The sequence below is a fragment of the Scatophagus argus genome, chromosome 17, assembly GCF_020382885.2.
Source record: "Scatophagus argus isolate fScaArg1 chromosome 17, fScaArg1.pri, whole genome shotgun sequence".
Taxonomy (NCBI): domain Eukaryota; kingdom Metazoa; phylum Chordata; class Actinopteri; family Scatophagidae; genus Scatophagus; species Scatophagus argus.
Window position 1 is genome coordinate 1,257,861 of NC_058509.1, and position 17,822 is coordinate 1,275,682.

A 17,822-nucleotide genomic window follows, 5' to 3' on the forward strand; every position below is an offset into this window, starting at 1 on the left:
TGTGTTTTCAGTTTGTCTAATTAGGGGTGAATTCTGAGGTACAAAATTAGTCAGTATTAGTCAGGGCGGCCCAGTGATTCATGAGATTGAGAACACAGTGGGAGATCATAAGCCTCATCTCGCATTATGGAAAAAGAAAAAGAACACATTCAGCTGCTGTCGGACGATGTGTGAAAAACATTTGTCCTTCAAGAGAAGCTAATTTTTTTTCTTCCTGTGTGCTGTTTCTGATTCAATAACCTTGTTCCACCACCAGGTTGCCTGTTAATGCGCATACAGAATGTGAATTAAAAGAAAGGGTTAGCAGCTGGGTTAACAGTCTGTTAAATGCGGGCATCGAGGCTCAGATCTGCAGTTTGTTGTCTTGAGTGCAAACCGCCGACGAGGCTGCTCAGTTTTGGTGAAAATGTTTAAAAATAGTGGAAATTATTTGACACATAAGTGAAATTCCTCAGCTTCAGAGCAAAGTCAATGTCAAGGGTTTCCTCTTCAAAGGGAGAGCAAACCAATCAGACACACAGTCTGCCTCTCTGCTCTTTCTGGGGAAGAGTGGATGGAAATGGATTTTGTTTGCATTCAAAAAGCTGCTCAAGGAAATGGCTCCACTTTGATGAATAAAATAGATGAAACCTCAGAGATCAAATACTGCAAGTTATGATTCATGCAGCCACGACTGCTGCAAAGTGGACATCAGAGAACATAAGTGTGATCAAGTTAATCCGTCTTTTTGTTCTAGCTGAGCTTTGTGAAAGTTAAGCTCTGAAATCACATTTGGTCGTTTCCCAGCAGCCATCACTTTCTCATGCAAACATGTAGTAACTTGTTGCTTTTACTTTTCCACATATGAAGTCTTGTGTGTGTGTGTGTGTGTGTGTGTGGTATGCGCCTCACCGGAGCAGAGTTGTCCTTGTTGCCTCTGGAGCGAACCATCCTGCCCAGGACTTCCAGTCCGTCTATGGTGATGTTTCCCGCTGCGTTGATGGCTTTCTCGGCCACCGTCTTGCAGTCGATCACCACTCTGGCACTCGTCTTGCTGATGGCAATGTGGAGCTGCGTGAGACAAAATGTCCAACACATTTACTTGGTCGCTTCTTAAAACTTGATTTTAGCTGTTAGGATATGTCAGTTTTAGCATGTTTCAAGAAGAATCAGCCCACATGTTAAAGATGCGTTTACTCGTCAACCTGCATGAAGAAATTCTGGCCTGTCTGGGGTGCCGTTTGTCACATCTTACAGACAGATCTCCCTGAGGAGGATCAGCATTTTACTTTACTGGCCTGTATTTGCAACCTATAGATTTCAACTCTGCAGGCTGACAGAACAGCACCCTCTGCCTGCAGTCCCCTGTACTGTGTCAGATTTTTATCACGTGATTGGACCTGCTCAGTTCGACTTTCACATGTGGTCCAGTGGCTGTGGTTCTTCTCCCACTGAGCGTGCTCATGTTACTGTTACAGTCAAATGTGGAGGATCTGGTGATGGACTGTGGGGTCGTGGTTCACATCTGCTCACACTAATGGGTCATGCACAAGGACGAATGTGAACAGTAAAGGCAAACTACAGGGTGAACACAAGACCCAAAGCTAAGCTCATTTCCAACGGTTACATTATGTTTTAAAGTCAACTGGATGTGAAAATGTACCATGTTTATCTTGTGTATCTGGTCCTACAACTGGGGAAACTAAACGACGATGATGACCAAAGAAATTTATTAAAATGTTGTTTTAAGGCACATGTCCAGAAAATGTTTTCATCTCAACTGAATGAAAAAACAAGAGAAATGCAAAACGTTGCACCTGCATGTGAAAGAAACGAAACACAGAAACAAATTTCAAAATTAATGCTTTTACAACTGAGCACAATTATGCAGCAGATCAGGAAGTGGGACAACAATCAGGAGAAACTAAAATGACCTCCCAACAGTCAGGAAAAACGCTGCCTGTCAGCGCTCCTCGACACCATTAACCCTCCTGTGCTGTGCTGCTCTCTCTGATTAACCTTCATACTTTTGTTTGGATACCTTTGATTGAAGTAAAATAAAAAGGTTTTCTCTTCTTTGCATCCTGGAGGGCTGCTGTGTTTACAGAAAAGGATCAAAATAAAGACGCAAAGCTGTCACTGCTTACTTTTTCTGGAATATCTTGGGTTGTCTGTGTGCGTTTTCGTCTCTGTTTTATTTAAATCTCTATTTTCTGCAATTAAAACTCACAAGAGAGCAAATTAACTTGTTAAAATGGTCCACATTTGTCCTGGCAAAGAGCACATGCATCCAGCTCTGTGGGAAACAGGCCACAAATCCAAAAGATCCGCTCTGTAATTTGGATTTCTAAGTGCACATAAACGTGACTGCAGCTGTCACAGTCAGAAATGACATTTTTCCTTTTTTACATTTCCTTTTTTTCTTCACACTGAAAGTGAAAAGTTTCTGTTTTGCTGTGACCTTTGTCGTCAGATCAGAGAAAATACATACAGTTATCTGACGACGACGTTCTTCGGTTGACGGTGAAGCACCTGCAGATGACAGCAGTTCACTGAATTCCACAGCTTTACAGACAGCAGCATGCAGATGACTGATGGCATCAAGCAGTATTGAACTTTAACCTTGTTGGAAGGTTGTATTTGGGCTCATTAATGTGATCATAATGTCGCAGAAATTTTGAAAAATGTAGTTTAGAATTTCTCTTTCACTTTGTTCATTAATGCAGCTGCAGATCTACATTAAAAATATCTGAAAACTTTTTTTATTCTACACCAGGAAACAATCTGCTGCATGCCCACCTCTGTGTGTGTGTGTGTGTGTGTGTGTGTGTGTGTGTGTGTGCAGACACACACTGTATATGCTTGCGGGCATCGCAGAAGTTTCTCCGACCTGCAGTAACTCTGCAGAGCTGGAAAATAAATCCTGTTGGGAGTGTGAAGTGTGACTGCACCATCACTCTAGAAACCTTGCTAAAGGAAGTGCCTACACTTTTGTCACATTTCCAAAATGTCAGCTTTTCAGGAACTAAAGGAATTTGACAGCCAGAGACATTCAGAGTTTATCTAGTATGAAAAGGAAGAACCGAACCCACAGGGGACCATTCAAGCTTTTAAAGTTAGTTAAGACATGACACTGGGCGTTTCTGCACAGATCACTATCAAATTAGTGATGTCCTCTGGACCATAATCACATAAACCTGGACAAACTGCACAGATTCTTCAGGCAGGCAAGATTACAAAATCCACTATGCACACACACACACATACAGAGCTTTCAGAACAAAAGGTGAAAAGGTAAGCAGGATAAGCTCCGCTGACAGTGAGCAGACACAAGCGACTGCAGATCAGTGAGTGAGTCCCTCAGCACTGACTGACGCTAACACAACATGACTGTGAGCAGGTTCAGGCTCAGGGCACCACTCGACTACAGTCGGCCTGTCAGGGCCCCGACGACTGTCTCTGCTCAGAGGGAAGGAAGAGTGTTGGGGGAGGGAAGGAGGGGCCACTGAGCCGACAAAATACAGAAACACGAGCGAGCCAGTCAGAGCCTGACCCTCATAAAAGGTTTTGCATCATTTATGTCTTGGTAAACATCTTATGGCCCGATGATCAGTCAGAGACCAAACAGGACTGGAGGGATTCTGACCTTGTGGAAGCTGCCATGGAAGAGTTTTTTGATTTCAGGCCCTTCGAAGGTGACTGTCTGGAACTCGCCCTTGTAGTCATTGTTGAAGAAGGTCAGGGTTTTTCCTCCATCTGCAGGGAGACACACAAACTAACTAAAAAACCAATAAAGCACTCGTGCAGATTACTCTTGATACTGAGAGGTCAACACTTTTGTCCAACACAGCTTTCACATTACAGAATCCTTGGATGGAAATCTGTAACGCACAGATTTTACTTTCTCGTCATGACAACGGCAAAAACAACAAAGAGACACAAGCGTGTTGGTATTGATTTGTCGACTCACTGTCCAGGATGACTCCCACCAGCGGCTCGTTGTTCTTGTTGAGGATCTCCCACAGGGCGAAGGGCTCCTCAGGAGTGTTGGCCAGCAGTCTGAACAGCAGAGTGATGGTGTAGTCTGAGGGCAGCCCTTCAGGGTGGATGTACCTGTAAGCCGGAGCATCACACATCGATAAATATTGTCAACTCTTCCCGTGTGCATTCTGGGCTCTGGTCGGACATCAGAGCTTGTTTGTATTTCTAGAAGTCACGTGCTGCCCTCTAATCTTCGGGAAACGGTGTGATGTATTTGTCTTACTGCAGTCAGACGTGTGATAATGTCCGCGTACCTGGTTGGCTGTGCCAGTAAAGCGTCACTGTGCAGGTGGAAACAGGGGAAGGTATTGAAGGTGCCGGGTACCATGGAAACACCAGAGATGCTGCTGTACCGATTCTCCACCAGCCCAAACAGTTCCATCATACGGAAACCTTATGACAGATGAAAGAAATCTAACTTGTTAATGTCATAAAATCTGATCATCAGCTGATGATTTAGTGCAAGCTGTTGGCTTTTTTCTCAGTGAAGAATCTTTTACAGTACTCATGTACTGATCAATTTTAGGCAGTATCAAAGGCATCGCTGGTACTAGTGCTGGTATCAAAAAACTCTGCTCAGTGCATTCAAACATAAAGTGAGAAGCCACCACTGAAGCTCATAGCTGTTTCTGTCAATTCCATTTGTCTGAAGGGTCTAATAATAGGCAAAGAGAGCAGCAGGTGGGATACTTCTGGAGGTCTGACACATCCTCAGGGCAGTCAGCGTACTTATATTTACTGCTCTGCTCATATACTGTGCACACATGTGCATGTTCACATTGGGTTTATACACAGGGGTTTCTCTTCGAGTTGACTCTGTGCTGCTCTAAGCCACATCTTTTACCTGGTGTTGTGCTGCCACTCATCGGCACAGATGGACAAGCTGGGGAAGAAACAAAAAGGTGTGTTTGATTAAAATCCCTTCAGACCACCGTGAAATACAGTAAAGTGAAATACGGACTCAACCGTTTTCAACGATGTCGTCAAGTAACGTCACGTTACACAACTTTGGACTGGAAGTGACTGACTTGTCCTCAACAGCATCAGGTACAAAGTGAGCCCTCAAACTGTCTGATAGGCTTCAGTTACTCACTGGCTGTGGCGGCCTCACACACAAACGTCACCAGCTTCTCTTCAATCTTCTTGAAGGCGTCCAGATCGTCCACGAAGAAGACGTGTCTGTCGCTGGGTTTGCTGGCGATACTCACCAGCTCGCCATAGTCGGCGTCAGCGAAGCCGATAGCAAAAACAATGTAGCCTTTACAGGAAGACACAGAAGAACAAAAACATTTGTCATCAACATGGAGAAAACCACAGGAAGAATGTGGACTCCCAGCCGTCTTCACCAAACATGAAGTCAAAAATTGCGCTTTCTTCTTGAATTCTAGCATTAAAAAGTACTGCGTATGACATGCAGAAATATTAACTTAGCGACTAGGATTTATAATAATTTCATTCTTTTAAAAACAAAAATAAAAGCATAAAGAACTCAGCTCTGACCTTCCATCTGCATCTCCTTAGAAACCTTGTTGACATCATCCTGAGAGCGGCCATCAGTGAGGACCACGAGGACGTTGGGGATGCCCCTCCTGACTCCTCCCTCCACTGTGAAGATGTTCTCCTTCACGTGCTGGATGGCTCGACCTGATTGGTCAGATGAACTCGTCAAACAAAACCGTAATCCAATCACCATCTGAGACTGAGGCCTTTCACTGTGAAGTACGCATTTTGCTAAATGTTGTGATCACATTATCATTTTGAAATGATTTCTTCATTATTTTAACCCTTTTGGCACTGGGAACTCATGAAGGGCTTTTTCATATTCTGTTTTATTTTATTTATACACACCATACATTACACAGCTGACAGAAAACACTGACAAATGTGTTGCTGATAAAAAAATAAAATCAGTTCATTTTAAAATGCCAGACTGTAGTCTGATGGTTTTCTACAGGATGTGAGGTTTGATGCAGGGAGGACCACAGAGCCGCAACATTTCAATAAATAGATCCAATAATGAAATCCTCCAAGAAACGGATTCCTAATTGCAGAGTGCAGAACGAGGTGATTGAGTGCTCTGAAACTCCCCAGACTGCTGCTTCCTGATAGGAGAGGAGGATTAGTGTCTTACAGCGTGACATTAGCAGTGGGAGAAATCGTCCCCAGCAGTGATGCTGTTACAGAATCTGAGCTCCACAGTCTCGTCCCTGCAGGAGAAACTGGCTGCGCCACTGCTTTGTAAACTCAGATTAATGACTACACGTGTCCCTGCTCCCCCACATACACACACACACACACACGCGTGCATGCACTAGACATTTAGGCTTCTATGTCTATGGGATTAAAGGCAAACATACACACCTTCTTATGTCAAGCTGTTTTAGATGCACGGAAAGCACCAACACACACATGCACACGGATTTAATTTTCTGTTGGGTCTGCCTGCCGCTCAGCGAGTATTGATAATGTTATTAGGAAAATCTGAGTATGTGTGTGTTCATGTGAGACTGATTTGTCTCACACAGGTGTCTCCCTTGGTTCCAGACATTATTTCTCCTGGGGAGCTGCAGTCACACAACGCAGTGGTTTCATAAACACATCCTGAAACACATTCATGTTCAACAGCTCATATCCAAAGATCGTTCTCCTCACGCCTGCCTCAGCAGTCCGTCTGTCTGCTGTGGACTCACCTGTCTTGGTGTTTCCTCCCTTGTAGGATATCTTGTTGATGGCGTCCAGCAGTCGCTCCTTGTCCTTGTATGAGTTCAGTTTGAACTCAGTTCGGGCGTCGTCGCTGAACTGGGCGATGGCCACCTGTCAGACAACACAGGAACGCAATTAATCAGTAAGAAAACAGAGGAGGTGTTTGGATTTCCACATCATCCCTTCGAGGTCTACCAAGGACATGTTCCAGTTTTGGTCAAATGTCAGTTTTCAACGTTAGCATCAATACAGAGTCAGAGATGTCCACGTTCTGTTGGAAGTCAGGGAATCTTGTTAGATTTGCCTTTCGTTATTATGTTAATATCACCTGTGTGCCATCTGGGCCGATCCGGTCCAGAGCTCCGGCGGTGCTGTACAGGAAGCGGATGATCTTCAGGAAGTTGTCATCACCAATACTCCAGGAACCATCAACCAAGAAGACCAGGTCTGCTTTGGCAGCCTTGCAGACTGGACAGAGAAAGAGAGAGAGAGGGAGGAAAATGAAGGGAGAAGGTGAGTATAAATACAGTCTGAGAGGGATGACAAAAGCAAATTGACCTCCATCCTGCAGGGGAAGTTCATGTTTATACTTTTCGGTTTGTTTGTTAGCTTTCTGATAAAGGTGAGCAGATAAAAAGGATAAAAACGAGATGGAGTTTCTGTGCTCTACAGCTGACATCTCCCAAACCTCTGCAGCTCACACCAAAGCTGTCTGGATGGATCAACAGCACTCCAGAATGCAGCAGTGCGTCTGGTTTTTAATGAACCCAAACAGGCTCATGGCACTCCATTACTCATCCAACTAAACTGGTTACCTCTGGCGGCCAGAATCAAATTCAAGTCACTAAGTTTGGCTTACAGAGTAACTTGATTGATTTTGGAGTGAACTCCTCCTTTAGAGTGCAGTGAGGAGCCGTTCATTCTCCCCGAACGCTTTCTGGGCCCTCATTCATAAAGCCAATGTGCTCCTGTACTTTGTCTTCCCCGATGTAGCAGTGATGCAGTGTTTCAAAAACGTTGATTTTGTGTTGACAGACATGGCAGAAATGTGAATGAGAACTTCTGTCAGAGATCCAAGACTCACCAGGTTTAATCCTGAGACATTTATTTAAAATTACCCCTCTATTCAGACATCTTTGAGTTTTCACATGTCAGAATTCAACCGTTTAAGACCCTCACTGTGTGGGAGGAGAACAGTTTAAGCTTATTTACCCATACACGAGTGTCAGTGTTGGCTGATACTAAACTGTCAACCTTAAAACTCCTCACTTTGATGGGTAACATGTCACATTTTGTGTTGGATAAGATGATGTGTCAGTGAGGAAATAAAGCTGCATCAGGATGAAACTAAAGGGAAGTGAAAGAAGGATGTTGTCACCACCAGCTGAGAAAGGAAAACTGATGTCAGCACACATAGCTGATTTAATCCCCTGCTCTCATTCAAACCATCATGTGTATGAAATTTGTCAGGCTAATTAAAATAGTATTTTATGATTCTTCTGTTTCTATAGCTCCGCTGTCATGACGCCTTGCTGAATGAGCTCCAGCTTTGTGTTAATGAGGTCATTAATTACAGTCTTGAGATTGTTGTTGTGACTATACTGAGGTGAAACACAGAGAGGAACAGCTACTGAATTCCAATTTGGATCCCATTAAATATCATCATATTTTTCCCAAGATCCCTCGCTGGACCACCACAACAGGAGGATTTTGCTCTGTGCAAAATCAGTTCTTACCTTCCTTGGCAGGAGGGATTGTGGGTAGCGGCGTGGTCGTTGGGGGCTTGGTCGGCGCCGGGGTCGGGATGGGTACTGCAAAGAGAAAATAAAAAATTCACACACACATGAAGACCGAAAAACCTGCAATCATGACCACATTCGTCGTAAAACAAGAACCACACACTGTTTAACCCTGAAATTAAATTCCTCCCTTAAAACAACAGAGCAGAGATCCAGGCCACAGTCAGCTCTGCGAGTTCAGCTGCTGTATAATTTGGGAGATTGATCACAGAGTCTGCTGCACTTCAAATCAAACTCCTACTGTCTCTGCCTTCAATTCCTTACTTTTGCTCACACACACACACACACACACACACACACAGTTTATGTATTCAGTACTGTTTAGGCTGTAAATCTGCTACCTGAGGCTGTGAATTACTTGTGAAGGCAGGTAGGGAGCGTTCTGTAGCGGCTGCCTGCAGTGATGGGGATAGTCATTTGGAGAAAAGGCTTTCATTTGCATCAAAACAAAGCAATAAATCACCATGGAGGCTCTCTGCAGAGCTGCAGTTCAGAGGGGAACAGCTTCAAGCAAACAAATACCTGCTCCTGGGAGGGAGGAACATTCTTCCTTTATTCCCTCTTTTCTTTTATCTCTTCAGCCTCACATTTCTGCCTCTCCTCACTCAGCCTCACCTCCTATCTTTCAATTTGTTTGCTTCCATCTTTTCTCTTCCCCTTCCCCCGTTTCTTTGTCCTCACTTCATTAATTTCAGTGCGCTACACAAATGAAGTTGCATAGGCTCCAGTTGTGTTCCTGAAAGGTGATCCATCTCAGGAAACATTATGCCTGCTATGATTCTTGTCAGACTTTCATTATAATTGCTTGGCAGTGCAGTGCAGATTAATTAACACCCTCAAATACAATGCCCTGCTGAAACATAACAACTCACTAACATCTAACTATAACGCTGTCGATATGATGTTCATTTGTTTGGGAACTGGACTCACGACTAACTGAGGTGCACTGAAACAAACAGCTGCCTGACTTTGAATAACGTCCATCTGTAACGTACAGCAGGTATCAGTTAAAGAAAACCGATAAGTTTTGTCCCTTAGACAAGAATCAGCTAAGTTCAGTTGTGACTTTGTCAGCTGCTCATGTCAGACTTAAGTCACAAATTTTGATCCGACTAGAAATCACTTAACTCAGCTTAGACTTTGACATCAGTGACTGAATTATGGCAGAAGTCATGAAACGATTATTTCTCATTTCATTGACGATGTGTGTATGAAATTAACATCAGGCACTACATGATTTTCTGGTGAGTAAATCTCAGAAGTCTGTAGGGCACACTTGGGGGGAAAATGTTCATACCAAAGCAGTCACTCCACAACAAAACGATGCTGAGAGTATCTGCTGTGTTTTGGTGTCATTCAGTTACCGTCATGTTGCTTCTGTCCTCTGCTGTCTGTCTGCATTTCAAATGTGTTGCTGCCATCACATTCAGAATGAGCAAACATTCAGAAAAATCAATGACAGATGGGGTCAAAGTGTGCTTGTTTCAGCTGAAGAAGAAAATATCACAGTCTGTTTTGGTTTTGTTTTTGAACTGACTGAAAGCGATCTCACACCATGTGATGATTTTAAACATCCCGTGTACATCACAGGGGTCATTCCAGGCATGCTGACATTCAGCCTCGAATGTGTTTTTGATAGGTGCGTTAAACTTCAGAGTCCTCATCTTTGCAGCAAAGCCAGTGAATAAGAAATGATGAGAGCTGACAGGAAAACATGCACAAAATAAAAAGGGTGAAGTCGCGTCTTTAACACTGGCAGATCTCACTGCACACTAAAACAGGAAAAAACAGCTCACCCGCCACAACACTTCCTCCCTCCCACCTCCCTTCCCTCCTCTCCAGACAGTAGGCCCTGATTAGTGTTTGGGGCTGCCGGTGCAGAACAAACAGCTCATTCTGAAAGGACGGACGAGGATTCAGCTCTCATCACTCCCTCAAGGATAAAAGATGCTTTATGATTGTCCTCGCAGCCTGTGGTGGGCTTCTTTTACACAGAATGACAGCTGACAGCAGTTTCACAGTTTTAGGCTGTGTGTTTCTGCTATATTGTTATTGTGACACACGTATGGGCGTATTGAAACGGGAGTTTGGCACATCGTATGGAGAATTTGACACGTGTGTGTGTGTGTGTGTGTGTATCTAAAAACGGTAGAGACATCCCACAATGTGTATGTGTCTCATTGTGAGACACATTGTGAGGCTCTGAAGACACTCTACAATACATAACAGACAGTTCTTTGCCAGGGGCCCTTCCTACACCTAAAACATTAAGCTAACATTGTTCAGTGTCTTACTTTTGCTGGCCTGGCATGTTCATGTCAAAGTTGAGCCGATTTTCAAGAGTGTCCTTCTGGATTTATGGGGCCTTAATTTACCTCAACTGCTGAGTTCACCAGGCCCTGACGAGCAGCAGGCTAATATTAAAGACATCCCTTTATTTCTTATTCCCTCAGTTTAATAAATGCATTCGGTCATATTTTAGTATGAATTTTCCCATTAAAGTATTTTTTATTTACAAGATGCTTTTAATAGCACAAAATATAGTTTGGCTGGGACATTAACACACATACACCCGCAGATGCTTGAATTAGTTCATTAAATCTGAGCAGGAGCAGTTTTCCAACATGCAGAGTGATGTGGAAACTGAAACATGAAAACATGTCATCTGTCATCACAGTGAAGCTCACACTTCTGTCATTCCTGTCAGAGTGTGCATACTTACGAGTCTTCTCAGCAACAGTGACTGCAGGTCCTTCAGTCCCGTCCTGCAGCTGAGCGTACACGCTTATCTTATACTGCGTGTTGGGCTTCAGGCTGGTGAAACAGTGTCTGTTGGCTCCTCCACTCAGCTTTGTCTCCTGCTTGTGACCATCTGCAGGACAAAAACACACACATCACCTCGATATCGATAGAGAAAGGCTGCTATTCCTGTGCCGATCCTGTTCGGTGGGGGAATGTTTGTACCCACAGTATCAGAGAGGAAATAAAGTATTTACAGATGTCTCACAACAGCAAAACTTCCCCTGTAGCTCCTGGTGCCAATGAACAGTCTGGCGCGTCTGTCTGAATCGTACTGTTGATTAGCAGATGCTGATTTGCAACACTTTCAGAGTGAGATGTTTCAGTTGCTCCTTAGGACTGTGATTTGTCAGCAGCTCAGTTTGTCTTTTGCACAAATGAAACCGAACAAAGTGAAACTTTCCACGGTCTGAAGGAATAAGTGATCACCCAAACCCAATTACTGAAGTAATCAACATGCGTCACTCCACGATGCTAAGCAGGGTCTACTGGCAACACGTCAAAGATATTTCTACAAAAACTTCTTATCCACAAAATGCACTCAATTGTACAACTTCATTGCAGAGGGCAGGTGGAACATTTTAATGAGTGAAAGAGTTGCAAGACTGTGCCAAGTCAATTATTATAACACTGCCAAAAGAAAACAACACATTTTTTAATAGTGTGCAGGTACCTGCGGAGATCAGCTGAATGTCAAGCTAAATGTAGTTCTCTATGCAGGAAGGGAAGTGCTGGGTATTCATTCGTTACAGCCTGGTTGTATCCCCATCACTCACACTGTCAAAGTCCTAGTTTTAAATTCTATATGAACAGAAAACCACATTTAAAGAAAAGCTCAATCTCTTCTGTGGTGAGGTGGGAGGAAAAGTGAGGGGGCTGCAGTATAATTGTCATTCCTTTAAAACATCCCTTTCAATATTCATATAATTGGAAGTTTTGCTTTTAAGTTATTATTGATATTATTGTATACTACTGTACATTAATGCAATTATGTTGCATCATGTAAAGTGTTAGCTGATTGCATGGCAACAGTAAAATAAACATTGTAAATTATGACATAAAAATTACTGGCTATAATCGGGAAATGTATGACCAAATTTCCATACTTAACTGTTGACTGTTGATTTTCACGGCTAAAGAAGAAATTCGGTCAGTAGTGAGAAAGTTTGATATCAGACATGTTCTATGTTCAGTTTAATGATGTGAGAGAAGTAATTATGTTTTACTGAGATACCAGCTTTTACCAGCTATGTGTGCATCATTTCCAAGAGCCTGATAATCCTGTGCAGGGTTGATCTCTGTAAACTTTAATTCAACAGTAACTCTTTGTGCTTGGCGAGGATTTGTGAAAATGCACTTTATCAGCTCCTCATTATTTATTTATCTCTTTTCTTCTCCTCCTTATTTGGAAATAAACTAAAACCAGGATAAACTCATTGTTGCTCTCTTTCTCCTGCAGCAAACACTTTTTTTGGGTAATTATTTACCAGCTGCGCAAACACAAGTCCTCATTTAGCTCTATTGTGTGTTGAGAGAACCAATACCTCGGAGCTCCCCGAAGAAACACAGGGGAGCTGCCATAATATGTGCCTTTTATGTGACGTTAATGACGATAAGGCCGCTGCTGCAGGCCTGAAGATGATGAATAACAGCCATTACCTTCCTATTTGGTGGATGACGGCGTATTAAAAGTCAATCTTCTACCTCTGAGGTGGTGACTGAATGGTGGACGTGTGCAATAATCGGGGGCCACGCCGTCTGTTGTTTGATGTTGTTTTGGTAGATAGATAGATAGATAGATAGATACTTTATTGATCCCGAGGGAAATTCAATTGTGTTGGAGCGTGTTATCTTTTTCAAAGTACACAATTGCTTCTACGAGTGCTGAGCCTGTTGGCTGCTGTGAATCAGAACAGAGAAAATGACCTGAATAATAGCAAGGCTGCTTTATGGAAGCGACTTTGGTGCAGAGTCATTCCTGACAGCTGAAGGAAGAGAAGGCTCCTTCAAAGCCGACTGAGCTTTGAAATTTCCCTTGAACATCCAAATTCAATCAAGTTTAACAATTACAGTCACCTGAAATCTCTCTGACATCAGAGCACTGATCAGTCATCAGTCAGTATTTAAACCACAACGCACCAAAAATCTTCAACTGCTGCGGAAAAAGGCAGATATGGAGCTCATCTCTTTTATAGCTCCAGGTTTGTGTGATTAAATCTGCATTTTCACCAGAAAATGAAAAATATTGCCGTTCACAGATTTTCTGTTGATAGATGTGTACATAACTGAATGACTGATCAGTGATACGTAATAAAAGGCCAGCTCATTTGTCAGCTGCACACACACAGACAGACACACACACACACACACAATGTCCACAGAAGTCCATCTGAGAGGACTGAGGCAATGGAAGACATGCAGAAATAAACTTTCACTGTGTGTTTTAGAGTGTCTTGGATGAAACATTCAGAAAACAAATGCTGGACCCTTTGACAACGTGGCAGTTGAACTGGGAGCTTCGTACTGCATGAGACAAGGATACTGGTGCATTCTGTCCATTGGACTGTCTGTACCAAAGGTGTTAGGCTTCACCTCAGAGGTCACTAAAGACGACTTTCTAAAAACAAATCCTGAAGCTCTTTTTGTCCTTTGCATCTGCAGTGTTTCAGTGAGACAGCAGCCTTCAGCCTTCAAACACCCACAAGCCAAACCTCACACAGCAGCAACCAAAACGAGAAGAAACTCATTCCGCTCTCCTCCTTAAAGCTTACCTCTCAGAACAACAAGACATAATTACTGTCATTCTGGGAACACCTCATTCCAACACACTTGGCAGCTATAATACTGACCTTTTGTCTGTTTCCTTTATTTTACCTCACGCAGCAAATGTAAATGTCACCCATGCTGCGATCCGTAAGCCCTCCTTGTCTACAGAATGGCTCAGTGTCTGATTGCACAGCTAAACCTTTAAGACTGTCAGCACGTCTCTGATGGGATACAACAATATCTTTGTGATCTCAGGCTGCTCAGGGATTCAGAAAATTGGACTCTCACTCTGCGCTGCATACTGAAGCTCCCACCAACGAAGGCATGTGAGGAGATATGCAGCGTAGGAGTTTGATGGGAAAATGTGAGGAGGAAAATCACAGTGGCCTATATGACATAATGTATCCCACTTTCCAGCTAATGTAGTGACGGTGATGCACAGTCACGTTTAATGAGCTCGCCAGCCTCGGCTTAAAATCCACCAGGTAACCTGAGAGCCAGGGAATCCCGCACGAGACGAGTGAATATTCGTGTGCACGTGGGTTATATGCATACATCCCACAACTCAACGTGGTCTTCATTATGTCAGGAAAAAAAGAACTTCATATTGCAGCAAGACGTAATAGGACTCTTCTGTCTGAAGAAACTTCACCTGACCATCCACCCACCTGCATCTGGGTGAGCAAATAACGACTGAATTTTTATTTTTGGGTGAAGGGTTCATTTACATACACAGACTGTGGCATGTAAATGTGCTGACATGTTGTCGGCCTGTGGCATGTGGATGGGGTGGGTACAATAATGGGTGTTAACAAGGGAATGAAAAGAACAGCTGATGTGTACTCACTGAGCAGAGACTCGAGGACCAGCCTGTAGGCGCTGGCGTGTCGGTGAGGCTGCCACTGGGTGCACAATCCAGTCATCCTCACCTGATATGAGCTCAGGTTCGTTACCCCCAGGTACACTGTGGGAAGGACAAGAAGGACACACAGAAAGAGATGAAGTCCTCAGCAGGTTCATCTGCATGTACCAGCATTTTTCACAGCACTCACAAACACTTTTACAAATGCAGAAAACAATTCTTGGCTTCAGTTCTGGTATTCTTCTGTGTACTCTGATGCCCTTTCCCATCAAGTGTTTTGAGTCTAAACAACAAGTATGAGCATCAGTGGAAGCATGCAGATGACAGTAACCTGTGGTGGTGGCCACCATATTGTTGAGGGAAGCACTAAAGCAGCGACAAAAATAGTGCTGAGATGCAAAAACAAAGTCTCTCTGAACTCTAAAAATATGCATTAAAGAGTTGTAAGCATTCTTCTCTGCATGCTGCTGTGACAATAAAACTGCACGGAGCTCAGATCTGAGAACCGACACGCCATCGTGTTTCCACATTTAAAAACATTTGGTCACTTGGCTTCAACGACACTGACATGTGAGTTATTTACAGACAGAGAAATAAAACTTGACTGACTTTTCCCCAGAACTGCAGTTTAGGCACACACTCACAAACACACACAAACCCAAGCAATCTCACACACTCTATTTATGCAATGGTATGTATGTACTTTCACTGCCTGACTGAAAGCATCCCTTGTTCTGAGGAGTTCAAAGACATTAGCATGCATGTTACTGTGAGCTGGTAACGCCCTTGGACATCACAATATATTTTACACTCCCTCTGACACAACACAACATTTTCCGGTCGAGCCAACTATCTAATCTGCATTATTTTGGACTCTGTGAATAAATGCATAATGTACCTCTGCATAATGTTTATGTAAAAATGTCCCCATGTGATTTAAAGAGGACCTATCATGCTAATTTACTGATGTATATTTTCTTTCTGGGACTCCATGAGAGTAGCTTTGCATGATTCACATTTCAAAAAATCCCTTATTTTTCTTATGCTGGCTCTTTAGCGCAGTCGTTATAGCCACTGTCTCTTTTATTTCCTCACTTTCCTCCGACTGGACAAACGACAGGGAAACTTGCACTGGTGTGACATTGAAGCATCAGTCCACTCATCTCTACTGGTCCACTGGCTTCATTAACATGCTGCTGAGCGACATGACAGACGCTCCATTCACCTCCTGGGATCCCACTGGCCTCATATCATTACACTCTCTTTTACAACTGCGCTCATCTCTCCATCTTTCTTCTTCCTGTCCCCATCTTCTTCAGGTTTACGCCCCCCCCCCCCCCCAAACTTGTCCTTCAAATCAACCAAGAAGTGCTTAATTGTCATGCAGGGAAAGAAAACCGTTTCTCTAAAGTAAAGTGATGTTCCTGCAATCCATGTAAAGCTTCATGTTCGGGCATTTAGCTGACACTTCCACTGAGAGCTCTTACCTACAGAGAAATGAAAATGGATGAAAGGATTGGGGTTCAGCGTCCTGCTCGAGGACAATTCAAGAAGACGTGTTTTTGTCGGTCGCTTTGGCTGTCATGGAGATCAAACCGACGACCTTTCAGTTTCAAAAGGAGCCATTTCACCAGCCGGCCAGCCTGCAGTGAAGTGGCTGATTATCATGCAGGAGAGGGGAATCCAGGCGCCTGCTCACATGATTGTACTCGAGAAGCAGTGATTGATCGAAGAGGGCCAAACACAAGAGCAAAGGGAGGTGTCCACATCGCCCGAGAGATAACTTAAATCTATTGCATCTACAGTTCATTCCAGAGCTGCATGCAATTAGATGAAGTCACTACTAAAGGCGTGAGATGGGTGTCGCGATATTGATTGTCTGCATGAGTCTGTCTGCTTGTCTGACTGCATAGAGGAGACCATTTTATTAATTGTGTAGAGTAGAGTGGTAGAGTGTACAGGCATGGCCAGTAACACGGGATGTAAAAGACCAAAATATCAACCAAACAATTATGTTACTGAGAAGATGATCTGAGATTTAGCTGCTCTGACAAGACTTCATTAAAGCAAAATGTTAAAGCAAGATGTGCTAAAGCAGATCTAGTAAGGTAACTAATTTATTTTGTCAAGCGGATTTATTTTAGGCAAAGTAAAATTAAAAACATCTCGTATTTAGACTGCTTGTGTTTCTGCTAACTTGATTAAAAATAGGGACAACAAACTGCCAATGAAGTTGCACAAATTACTGAACATGATTATTCTGTAATGATACTCATAAATTATTGGACTTAAGGTAACATGTGATCCTCTACTGATTCACAGCAAGTAAAATATCAGAAAACAACTCTTTGAAGGTGGTAACAGATTTTCTATTTTGCATTCACATTCAGAATAATGTGTGACGAGACAGACAGTGGACAGTTGCTCGTCGTTCTGTGTGAGGGAGTGAATGAACTTTATGACAAACAGCACCACGTCAAACATCACATTACAGAAATATTAAAGGCTGGACTCACAGGTCTTGGCCCTCCCTGAAAGGGCCTCGCTGGATCCAGTGGTGTAGGAGGCGATGACCTTGACACTGTACTCAGTCCCGCTCAGGAGGTTGACGATCAGCATGGTATTCACGTCCTCTCCCACAAAGGTTTCCAGAGCTGGGCCCGGGGCTGCAGACGAGCGGCGGGATAATTGAGGTGACACAGTCAAGTGAAAGGAGCACAGAGGAGTGAAACGAGTGACAATCGTTAGCTTCAATTTCAGTGAGTTGAAATAAATGGAGGATGAATCTCAGTGACGCAAAGAGCAAAAATGACGCAAGCGGGAAAACGACAAGAGAATAAGAAAGAATATGCCGTTAAAATGAGTCTGAGAGG

At 43.3% G+C, this 17,822-nt stretch overlaps 1 protein-coding gene across 5 annotated transcripts in view; it reads right to left on the minus strand.

Annotated features, from left to right (window-relative positions):
- LOC124075141 (collagen alpha-1(XIV) chain) overlaps nucleotides 1-17,822 on the minus strand; it is a 110,194-nt gene that overhangs the window by 30,833 nt on the left and 61,539 nt on the right. For all 5 annotated transcript variants that reach the window (XM_046418558.1, XM_046418563.1, XM_046418560.1 and 2 more), the window contains 13 exons: nucleotides 17,466-17,615; nucleotides 14,935-15,051; nucleotides 11,245-11,394; nucleotides 8,460-8,534; nucleotides 7,052-7,191; nucleotides 6,711-6,834; nucleotides 5,521-5,664; nucleotides 5,114-5,278; nucleotides 4,865-4,903; nucleotides 4,275-4,413; nucleotides 3,950-4,092; nucleotides 3,626-3,735; nucleotides 892-1,050 (listed from right to left, as the gene is read on the minus strand). In XM_046418558.1, coding sequence (XP_046274514.1) covers nucleotides 892-1,050; nucleotides 3,626-3,735; nucleotides 3,950-4,092; nucleotides 4,275-4,413; nucleotides 4,865-4,903; nucleotides 5,114-5,278; nucleotides 5,521-5,664; nucleotides 6,711-6,834; nucleotides 7,052-7,191; nucleotides 8,460-8,534; nucleotides 11,245-11,394; nucleotides 14,935-15,051; nucleotides 17,466-17,615 — 1,655 coding nt within the window. The remainder of the gene's footprint in view (nucleotides 1-891; nucleotides 1,051-3,625; nucleotides 3,736-3,949; nucleotides 4,093-4,274; nucleotides 4,414-4,864; nucleotides 4,904-5,113; nucleotides 5,279-5,520; nucleotides 5,665-6,710; nucleotides 6,835-7,051; nucleotides 7,192-8,459; nucleotides 8,535-11,244; nucleotides 11,395-14,934; nucleotides 15,052-17,465; nucleotides 17,616-17,822) is intronic.